General features: G+C 58.6%; 1 protein-coding gene across 3 annotated transcripts; it reads left to right on the forward strand.

Moving 5' to 3' along the window:
* The first annotated feature begins 3,950 nt into the window (after nt 1–3,950).
* C13H1orf216 (chromosome 13 C1orf216 homolog) lies at nt 3,951–10,030 on the forward strand. Of its 3 annotated transcripts, none has more exons than XM_077844787.1 (3): nt 3,951–4,119; nt 7,684–8,377; nt 8,922–10,030. In XM_077844787.1, the coding sequence occupies exon 2, from the start codon at nt 7,689–7,691 to the stop codon at nt 8,373–8,375; it is 687 nt and encodes a 228-aa protein (XP_077700913.1). In that variant the 5' UTR covers nt 3,951–4,119; nt 7,684–7,688; the 3' UTR covers nt 8,376–8,377; nt 8,922–10,030. The 3 variants fall into 3 exon arrangements, with proteins under 3 accessions (XP_077700913.1, XP_077700911.1, XP_077700912.1); XM_077844785.1 differs by lacking the exon at nt 3,951–4,119 and adding exons at nt 5,349–5,647; nt 6,412–6,648 and having other exon boundaries at nt 7,684–10,030; XM_077844786.1 differs by lacking the exon at nt 3,951–4,119 and adding an exon at nt 5,349–5,647 and having other exon boundaries at nt 7,684–10,030.
* Nucleotides 10,031–10,517: the final 487 nt, after the last annotated feature.

The following is a 10,517-nucleotide window of genomic DNA, read 5'->3' on the forward strand; positions in this document are numbered from 1 at the left end:
CCACTACCCAGCCCCAGGGGAGGCAGGGGTGGTGAACGCCAGGTCTCCTGGTTCCTGTGGGGCCGGGCATCTGAAATTGTGCCCCCCAGGAGCTTTAGAAGCTTTCAGGCAGCCTCCTCAGGAGCCATTTAGGGTGGAAGGTTCAGGGAGGGGACAAGATCTCCGTCTGGGTTTGCTGCATAGATTTTCTGGGGGGTGAGGTGGATTCCAAGGCTTAAAAAAAGCGCCCTAAGACTTCAGATCTGAGGTACCTGCCCCTCACTTGACAGCTGAGAAAACAGCCTTGTTAGGTAGGTGGCAGCGAGTTCCCTAAAGTGATCACACAGCGGCTTCCTGACACAAGAGCAGCGCTGTAGCTTTAAGAAGCAGCAGAGAGATGCTTGAAAAACGAGGTCACCAGCGCTGTGGGCCTCTGTCCCAGGACAAGCTAATTGGGGGGACTGAGAGCTTCCTTCTCATGTGCCTTCCCGACCGACCGCCCGCCCGACCGCCGGGTACATCGATGGTTCAGAGGTCCTCCGGCCGGGCCTAGACCGGGAGTGCAAGGGGCGATGTTCACAATCACAGTGCTTTTACCGTGTCCAAGGCACATCGTCTTGATTTAATCTGCAAAGTTGAAAATGCTTTGATTTGGTGAATCCCCGGGGTGCTAGGGGGTGATGGGGGCCCAGGGAAACAGGACAAGGCAGGAAGCAACAGCTTCCCTCCCCACAGATGCCTGTCCTCTGCTGGGCCGCCGAAGCCTTGCGGCCTTGTGGGGTATTCCCCTGCTGCCCGCAGGAATGGGGGGGGGGGGACAGGCCCCTCACACCTGGGCCCACTGTAGCCTCACGTCCTCCCCCCACATCCCTCCCACCGGGGCCACCCTGGCCACACTCCAGGTATACACACCACGTGGTCTCCCGGGCCTTGGCCGCTCTCTCTTGGGGAGCTTCTGCTTATCCTTCAAAGCCTGGCTCAAGCAGGCCCTCTGTGGAGCCTTTCCTTCCCTCCTTTTGCCTGGAGCTGTGGGGGGACCTGCCAGTTCTGATTCTGCTCCCAGTCCCCCCTCAGCACAGCCCTGCTGCAGGGGGTGAATGGACAAGAGGAGTGAAGTCCAGGAGGTTGAAACCTTTTAATCCTACCCTCACCCTCCACAGGAGGAGCTCTTACGCCATCCTATTTCCGGGGGTAGAAATACTCCTCCCCACCCTTGCCTGACGCTCTAGGCCCTTCGAACCTGGATCTGGCTACTTACCCCCTGCTAGCCTCTCTTGGCTCTGACATCTGCCTGCCTGTCCAGGACCTGTCCCCACTGCCCAGGGCTGGCCTATTCGGGCCGCTGCTGGCCATCTCTGGGGATTTCTGTGTCCCTGCCCATCAAGCCCCCTGCCATCTATGTAGCCGGGGTGGACACAGCCACAGATGCTCGCTTTTAACATCGAATGACGGATGCCTCGGCATCCTGACTGTGGAATCTTCTGGTGAATGAATCACACACACGTGTACATCTGCTTGTCTGTGATCACGCAGACGTGGCTGCCCTGCCTTCCTGGGGGTTTTGGTTCTCAAGGCTCCCGGCTTTTGTAAACGATGGACTGCCCAGGACCACTGAGCACCTGCGGCCCTAACTACACGGTGCTGGCCTGTCCCACAGCTTTACCCTTGACTAAGGAGAGAGACCACAATCCGACGCCCTTGGAATTCACCCGACTGTGCAGAGATCGTGTTCTCTAGGAAGGAGTAGCTTTCTAGAACACCGCAAAGGCCAATGGCTGCGTCAGCTGAGCCAGGCCGTGTGCTGCCCCACAGAGTACAGTAGACTCTACGTCAACAATCGGCATAGACTTCTTGGTCATCTGGAGCCAGTCTGTATGAAAAGGCAGAGGTACGTGTGGTTGTACCTGATGACTTTTTCCAAGAGTTTGCTTCCTGCCTCCACCATTGTAGCCCCTACAGACCAGGAGGTTTCAGTGGCTTGGGGGAAATGTCTCTAAGGACAGGACACCCCCATGATTCCACTGCATTTCAAAGGAGGTCCCAGTGTAAGCTGGGTTGATAAGGGCTCCCATGGGGAAGCAGAGTGGCTACCCTAGAATGAGGGCTGAGAGGTCCATGAGAGGGACCCGTGGGGCACCCCCTTGAGCACCGTGTGCTCTTGTGTTACTCAGGATTCTTTGATTGCCAAGTGAAGGAAATTCCACTCAAGTTAGGCTTGGCAAAAGAGGGACCTTATGGGAATATATAGAAAGGCCTCAGGAAGCAGGGACCGGAACATCACCAGGACTTCCACCTTTTGTCTCCACTTCCGTGTGCGAGCATCATGTTCTCCTACTGCCCACTGACTCCCACGCAGGGACTGTGATTGCTGCAGCCCTGCCCTCATGTCTTCCCTGCTTCTTCTTCCTTTTATTTCAGAAAGTCCCAGAGAGGGACACTAACCCACCTGGAGTGGGGGTCCCATCCCTGGGCTCATCAGGCTTCCATTGGAGCCACACGGTTAGATCTGGGAGAGATGGAGTCCACGGGAGAGGCCAGGGGGAGTGGCTCTGGGCCCACGGAACAACTACCTATCTGACACAGCTGTATGGTGCGGGAAGACCCACATGACTCCAGACCGCCGAGGTCCTAAAGAGCGAGGACCCCTTGGTCACCTGGTTAAAGGCAAGGGGAGCTTGCAGTGAGTGAGGGAAAAAACAAGACTAGTTAGGCTTCAGCACCTGATGTAGAAATGGGGCTGAGGTCTGAAAAATAGCAAACGATGGAGGGGCGGTGGGGGGGGGGGGAGTCATAGAGATGAGGGAAAGACCAGAGTGTTTTAAAAGGTATTAGGATTCAGGGACCCCTGGGTGGCGCAGCGGTTTGGCGCCTGCCTTTGGCCCAGGGCGTGATCCTGGAGACCCGGGATTGAATCCCACGTCGGGCTCCCGGTGCATGGATCCTGCTTCTCCCTCTGCCTGTGTCTCTGCCTCTCTCTCTGTGTGACTATCATGAATAAATAAATAAAATCTTAAAAAAAAAAAAGAGGTATTAGGATTCAAAGATGAATCTATATTAGTTTTATTTTGTTTTTAATGGGGGAGGACATGAAGGAGGTGTAGCCAGTTGCTTGCTTTGCTTGGTAAAGTGGGGTATGGAAGGGACCCCCTAGAATCTCACGTGGATGCCCAGAGGCCGAAATGTGTCCCGGGACTTATTTTGAGGAGCTGGAACTTCCTCAACACCTGCTAGTGCTTTCTCATCATTAGAGTCAGCACCGACTCCACCCAGCTCCATCCTCTCGGATTGGAAACCAGGTCCCAACCCTTCCCGTGGCCTCCTAGGAAGAGGGGAGTGAGGGGGTGCAGGCCTCAGCAGGTGGAAGCGGGGAAGAGCTCAGGGCACAGACCCTGCTTCTCCCTCTGCCTGTGTCTCTGCCTCTCTCTCTCTCTCTCTGTGTCTCTCATGAATAAATAAGTAAAATGTTAAAAAAAAAAAAATCCAACTTAAAAAATTTAAAAAAAAAAAAAAAAAAAAAGGGAAGGAGGTCCAGGAGGCCCAAGCTGTGGCCCAGGAGGTCAGAGGGGTCTATCTGGAGAGGGCTGCGCACGTGGGGAGGGGACGAGAGGTCGAGGCAGAGGGAACGGGCGCGCACCTGCCGCCCACCCGAGCTGCGCCTCGGTTTACCCAGTCTGACCGGCTTTGCCGGGAGGCTGCTGACGTGACCCCATCGTCCTTTTGAAAGATGTCCCTGTATCTGCGGTGACGCCAGCGACGGAGGGGCCCGGGGGCGCAGTCAGCCCATGCATCACCGCGCGGGAGGCCCGGCCAGGCTGCGGCGGCGCGGGAGTGGGTTCCGGGGCGCGGGCTGCTCGGCCGAACCCCGAACCCCGAACCCCGAACCGCCCACGTGGGCCGGGCCGCCCCGCCCCGCCGCGCTGACGCCACCGCCCCCCGCGGCCCCCCCTCCCCCCCGCCTCCCGAGCCCCGGCCTGGGCCGCCGCTGCGCCGCCCCGGAGCCCCGCACCCCGCGCCCGGCCCCGCGGGCCCCCCAGGTCCGACCCAGGACCCCCGCCCCCCGCCGCGCCCCCAGCCCGGAGGGACGAGCTCCGCCGCCCGGCCGGGGAGCACAGCCAGCAGCGCCGGCCGCGCGTCCAGGCCGTGAGTCTGGGGGAGGGGAGGGGAGAGGAGGGTAGGGGAGGGGAGACTGGGGGCCCAGCCCCGGGGTGGGGGGAAGGGGGATGGAGGGAGCGGGGGGGGGGGAGAGGAGGGATGGAGAGGGAGTGGGAGGAGGAAGAGGGGAGGAGGGAGGAGGGGAGGGCGGGGGCGGGGAGGGGAGGCTGGGGACCCAGCCCCGGGGTGGGGAGGGAGAGGGCAGGGAGGGGAGGCTGGGGGTCCAGCCCCGGGGTGGGGGGGGCAAGGAGGGAAGGGGAGGCTGGGGGTCCAGCCCCGGGGTGAGGGGGGGCGGGGAGGGGAGGGGAGGCTGGGGCCCAGCTCCGGGAGGGGGGATAGGGGAGGGAGGGGAAGGGAGGGGGTTAGAGGGGCGGGGAGGGGAGGCTGGGGGCCCAGCCCCAGGGGGCGGGGTCGCAGCCTCCGCCAGGCTGCCTCCCGCTGAAGCTTCGGGAAGGGTGGTCTCTGTCCTCAGACTCCCGGGGAGGCCCTCTTCCGCAGGGCAGGGCAGGAAGGGAGGCCTCCCCCAGCCCAGCGCCTGTCCCCCCACCCCTATCTCCCCCCCACACCCAACGACTGGCAGATTAGCTTGGAGGGAAGCCTGATCCTGGGGTGTTTGGGTTCCCATCTTGCCATCTCTGAGAACCCCGGGAGCCTTAGCACCGCAGCCACCGCCTCTCAGCCTCCCCCGTGGTCCTGCCCAGCCCAGGAAAAGAGAAAATCTTGGGGCGGGGAAGATCTCCAAGACTGCTGGGGGTGGGGGCGTAGGTCAGGGGCACCATCCTACACCCCCAGGGTGTAAGGAGGGCCCTGCCACCCACATAGACCTCCTAGTGCCCGCTGTACTTACACTGGCCCTCATTCTCACTCATCCTCTTTTTTTTCTTTTTAATTTTTTATTTATTCATTCTTAGAGAGAGAGAAAGGCAGAAACACAGGCAGAGGGAGAAGCAGGCTCCACACAGGGAGCCTGACATGGGACTCGACCCCGGGTCTCCCGGGTCAGGCCCTGGGCTGCCCATCATCCTCTAGCTTTCTAATCCTCCCCAATTCAGCCAATTTGCGGTGGACAGAAACCTCTTGTCAATTGAAACCCTAATTTTGGTAAAAGTGGTTATTGGGGAGGAAAGAGTGGGGTGATATGCCCTCCCTCTGGGGCCTCGGGATGGGACGAGCTGGGGGGTCACAAGATAGTAGAGGTGGAGGGACGTGCACAAGGTCAGGAGAGAGGCTTTTGGCAATGGGGGTGGGGGCTGGAGACTCCTGCTCAGCTGGCTCCCTCTTCCGGCTGCAGTCCTCCTCCCCCATTGAGTCCCTCCGCAGCTGTGCGAGGACACCTGCTTGGTGCTGCTTCGCTGGCTCCTGGGACAATGGCACATAGAAGAACCCACATGTCCAGTCCGGGGGCCTCACGCTCAGGCTGCTAGCTCCAGATTGTCCAAAACTGAGACAACTAAATAGAGGCAGTTACTGACCATCAACGATGTTCCAGGGACACGAAACCAAGCCCTGTGTTCGGGTGCAGCAGGGACCCCCGGGGGGGTGGTGGGATCTAACTGGGCTTGTCTCTGTTTGCTGGGGCGGTGGGGGAGGCTGACCCCACAGCCTGGAGAGGGGCAGGGAGGAGGGCCGGGCTTTCAGGTGCAGAAAGGAATTTGCTGGGTGGACAAGGGAGAAGCTTACAGGGGAAGGGAAGGGTGGGGTACCAGAGGCCAGGGAATCCTGCGAAGCCGATGACGGCATATTCACGGCATATTTGGAGCAGTCTGGGTGGTGAGGGAGACAGAGTGGAAGGGGCTGGTCTGGAGGGGTGAGCAAGGGCCTAGAAGCGCAGCCCGTAGGCCACCTGGACGGTTAGCAGTTTAGAGAGCGCATAGCTCGGAGCTACGACAAACCACGTTTACATTTTTCACTGGAGGCAGAGAAATCAGTGAAAAGGCTGTGGCAATCAGTAGGTCCGGGTAAGAAATGGCCTGAACCAAGAGAAAGTGAGGGTTGATCTCTGCGAACACATACAATTTTTTATTTTTGTTTATTTTATTTTATTTAAATTCAGTTTGCCAACATAAAGTATAACACCCAGTGCTCATCCCATAAAGTGCCCGTCACCCAGTGACCCCATGCCCCCCCACCTCCCCTTCCGCACCCCTTTGTGTGTTTCCCAGGGTCAGGAGTCTCTCTCATGGCTTGTCTCCCTCCCTAAATCTTCCCCACTCAGTCTCCCCCCCTTCCCTTATGGTCCCTGCATACGAGTGAAACCATATGATGATTGTCTTTCTCCAGTTGACTTATGTCACTCAGCACAACATCCTCCAGTTCCATCCACGTCGATGTAAATGGCGGGTATTCATCCTTTCTGATGGCTGAGACATATTCCGTCGTCTGCATACCGCGTCTTCTTTAGCCATCGTCTGTTGATGGACATCGTGGCTCCTCCCACAGTGTGGCTACTGTGGACATTGCTGCTGTGAACTTTGGGGTGCAGGTGTCCCATCATTTCGCTACATCTGTCTCTTTGGGGTAAATACCCCAGTGGTACAATGCTGGGTCGTAGGGTGGCTCTATTTGTAACTTCTTGAGGACCCTCCACACAGTTTTCCAGAGTGGCTGCACCAGTTCCATTCCCATCAACAGAGCAAGAGGGTCCCCCCTTCTTCACATCCTCTCCAACATTTGTGGTTTCCTGTCTTGTTCATTCTAGCCATTCTCACCGGTGTGAGGTGGGATCTCGTTGTGGTTTTGATGTGTATTTCCCTGATGCCAAGCCACTCTGGCACATTTTGTCATGTGCATGTTGGCCATGACACACAGGTTTTTAGAGGAAGAATTGTCAGCATTTGGTGGCCAGCGAGATGGGGGAAGGCAGCTGAGTGAGGAGCCCAGGATGCACGTAGGTTTCTGGCTAGGGTGACTGAATGGAGGGTGGGCCACTTTGCTGAGGACACTGGAGAGGGAGAGCTGGTTGGGACATGCAGAATTTGGGGAGCCTGTGGTTGGTTGCAGAGTCGGATAGCAGTTGGATCGGGGCTTGGAGACACATCTGAGAGTCGCCAACACCTGATGGTGCTTAAAGCTCCAGCAGAAGATGAGGTCCTGGGATCCCTGGGTGGCGCAGTGGTTTGGCGCCTGCCTTTGGCCCGGGGCGCGATCCTGGAGACCTGGGATCGAATCCCACGTCGGGCTCCCGGTGCATGGAGCCTGCTTCTCCCTCTGCCTGTGTCTCTGCCTCTCTCTCTCTCTCTGTGACTATCATAAATAAATAAAAATTAAAAAAAAAAAAAAAAAAAAAAAGAAGATGAGGTCCTGGGCAGACAACCTGCCTCAGGGGGCTGAGAAGAGCCTCTGCTGGAGATGGAGCCAACAGAGAGAGGGGAGGGGAGGAGAGCCACAAGGGGAGGTGTTGTCAGAGGGAAAGGGACTGAAGCGGAGCCTCTGGCCCCCACCCGCGGCCTTGCCCCCGCACCCCGGCAGCGAGGTTGCCACGACTTGGGGCACCCCATTCCCCACCCCTGACCCAGTCCTACTCTAACTCATTCTCCTGCTTCCCCTTTGCAGACCAGATGTTTGCCATCCAGCCAGGGGTAGCCGAGGGGGCCCAGTTCCTTGGGGCCCCGCCTGGAGGATGTCAGCCTGAGCTCCAGCCAGACAGCAACTTGAACTTCTTGGCGAGTGCCAAAGACGCCAATGAGAATTGGCATGGGATGCCAGGCCAAGGGGAGCCCGTGCTGATGAGGAGCTCTTCCAAGCTGCCCTCTGACAACCAGGCCTTCCAGGCCCCTGGACTTGCCGAGGGGGAGGTGCGCAGCCCACCAGAGGGGGAGGAGATCCCTAGGGCCAAGCTCGAGAAGATGAGTGGGGCCAGCACCGTCTGCTCCCCCCTGGAGGACAATGGCTACGCCAGCAGCTCCCTGAGCACCAGCAGCCGCGGCAGCAGTCCTGAGCCCGCTTGCGGCACCCCTCGGGGCCCGGGCCCTCAGGATCCCCTTCTGCCCTCCGTGGCCCAGGCGGTGCGGCAGCTGCAGGCTCAGGAGCGCTACAAAGAGCAGGAGAAGGAGAAGCACCACGTGCACTTGGTGATGTACCGTCGCCTGGCCCTGCTGCAGTGGATCCGTGGCCTGCAGCACCAGCTGGTTGACCAGCAGACCCGTCTGCAGGAGAGCTTCGACACCATCCTAGACAACCGGAAGGAGCTCATCCGCTGCCTCCAACAGAGGGTGGCCCCATCTGGGCCCCAGGATCAGGGCTAAGGGTGTGCCTCCACGGGGGGCAGGGGTACATGGATATATTTGCAGGCATGTGTGGGGTTGCGCACAAGTAAGTACATGATCCTTGGCTGGCGTGAGTGCAGGTAAGCAAAAGTGAGGACGTATGTGCTAACGTGCAGCCAGGCCTGTGTGAATCAGCACCTGTGTACCGTGTGTCCACAAAGCCAGCTTAGGTGCAGGCCTACTTGTGAATGCATACACATGTGTTTACAGCACACGTGTAGGAAGGCGTGAGTGTGTATATGTAGGCGTGAACAGGTATGCTTGTGCATATGTGTACGTGAGCGAGGATATATATGCAAAAGGTGTGTGTGCAGATGAGTGAGTTTGAGTGTGTGGGCTTGTGGTGGGTGTATGTGAAAGTGCCTTTGCGTGTGCAGGGCCAGGCCCAGGAAGTGTGTAGTTGGAGCATGTGTGTTTGCAGGCCAACTCCTAAGCAAGTATCTACAGATCCGTACTCAGTTGCTTCTCTGGGGCCTCCCCACCCTGTGTTTCCCATCGCCAACCCCAGCCTTCTTTTCTCCACAGGGTCCCATCGGTCCAGAGGAGGGGCGCCTGCAGTCATATGTGCGGGTGTGGATGACCCAGGCCCCTGAGGTTTCCCAGGCCACCCCCTGCTCTCTCCCTCTGACTTTGCTCTACTAGGGCCATTGTCCCCCGATGGTAGAGTCGCTGTGGGAGGTGTGGGGGCTGCTCCGGCCTGCCACGGCTTTTTGGCCACAGTTTTGGCAACTGGTAGAGACTTAGAATGAGGGAGGGGCGCTGGGGGTGGTGATGGCCACTGGGGCAGGGACGGGGGGATGGGGATCAGAGAAGATAAAGGACTGTCCCCCTTGGACTCTGCCTCAGGGCACGGGGGAGATGGGGGGGGGGAGATGGGGAGGGGAGATGACAGCTGCAGACCCTGTGAGGACTAGGAGAATGCGGATTCTAAACTACCACCTGGAGACAAACCAGCTTCTCCATGTTCTCCACGTCCAAGGAGCTGTTGCAGGTCATATAGATTGAAGCTTCTGATAAGAGCGAATGTGCTGACGCGCCTGCGAGGGCCAGACAAGGGGTTCCAAGACTGCCGGGGAAGGAAAGCTCCCTTTCGTCTCTGTGCCTCTACTTGCTGTCCCCCTCCGGCTTTAGCGTCGCGGGAGGTCAGATTCGGTTGGCCTGTTTTCCTGCGGTCGGGCTGCCTGGGCCCAGAGGAGCCGTGGTCAGCCTTCCAGGGCGCACAGGGGGGCCGGCAGCGCAGCCCCTGGAAACTCTCAGGATACTGGGTCATCACCCTTCGGTCACTGCATGGCCCTTTCAGCGGGGGTTGACAGGTTCCCATGAAACGGAGAGTGGGTGAATTCTGGGGACAACCAAGGACTAAAGCAGCCAGGGGCTCTGCTTTGCTTTTGGGAGCCATGAGGATGCAGGATCCTGGTAGATGAGCAGAGGCATGATGCTGAGTCTCCCTGTCTGCAAAATGCGGGTACTCTTCCTGCCTCTCAGGAGTTCTATCCCTGACAGGTGTGGGGGGGTGAAGGGTATTGGGACTGAGGCTGAAGCAATGGTCCTGGGGACTTCTGTGTCTCACCCTTGCATGTTGAACCTGGTCTCTGGGCCAAGCCAGGGTGAATAAACTGGGGCAGCGAAATGCATTTATTGAGTTTGTGTCTCTGTTGCACCCAGTGCCTGGTGGCCCCTTTTCGACACCATCTGAATTGCCCTTATAAGCAGGGTTCTGGGCTGGGAGCGAGGAGACCGATGGAGGGGGAGTCACCGGGGAGGAGGAATCCAGCCTGCTGTGGCTGATGGGGGTGGCAAAGAGTTTCTCCTCAGAGGCCTCTCAGTCTGACGGAGGAGACTTGGCCTCAGCCTGACAGCACCTTATGGGATTACCCTTGTCCTAAGGCACCTTTGGGCCTGAAGATAGGGGGCGGTAGGCATCGATGGTGAGGGATACATATGCTCCCTCCCTCCCCACCACACTCCTACTCAACCCTGCCCTAGAGCCACCACTTCCCTGAAGGGTGCCCTGACTGCAAAAGACTGAGTTAGGCTCCTCAGATGGTTCTGACAGATGGGGTTAGGTACATGCATATGATTTCCGAGACTCACTGTGCCAATCTAGACCCGACCTTCTGT

Source organism: Canis aureus, chromosome 13, assembly GCF_053574225.1.
Source record: "Canis aureus isolate CA01 chromosome 13, VMU_Caureus_v.1.0, whole genome shotgun sequence".
In the NCBI taxonomy this organism is placed as follows: domain Eukaryota; kingdom Metazoa; phylum Chordata; class Mammalia; order Carnivora; family Canidae; genus Canis; species Canis aureus.

Excerpts from the sequence above, each read along its gene's own strand:
- C13H1orf216 (XM_077844787.1), top strand. The coding sequence starts at position 7,689 with ATGTTTGCCATCCAGCCAGGGGTAGCCGAGGGGGCCCAGTTCCTTGGG.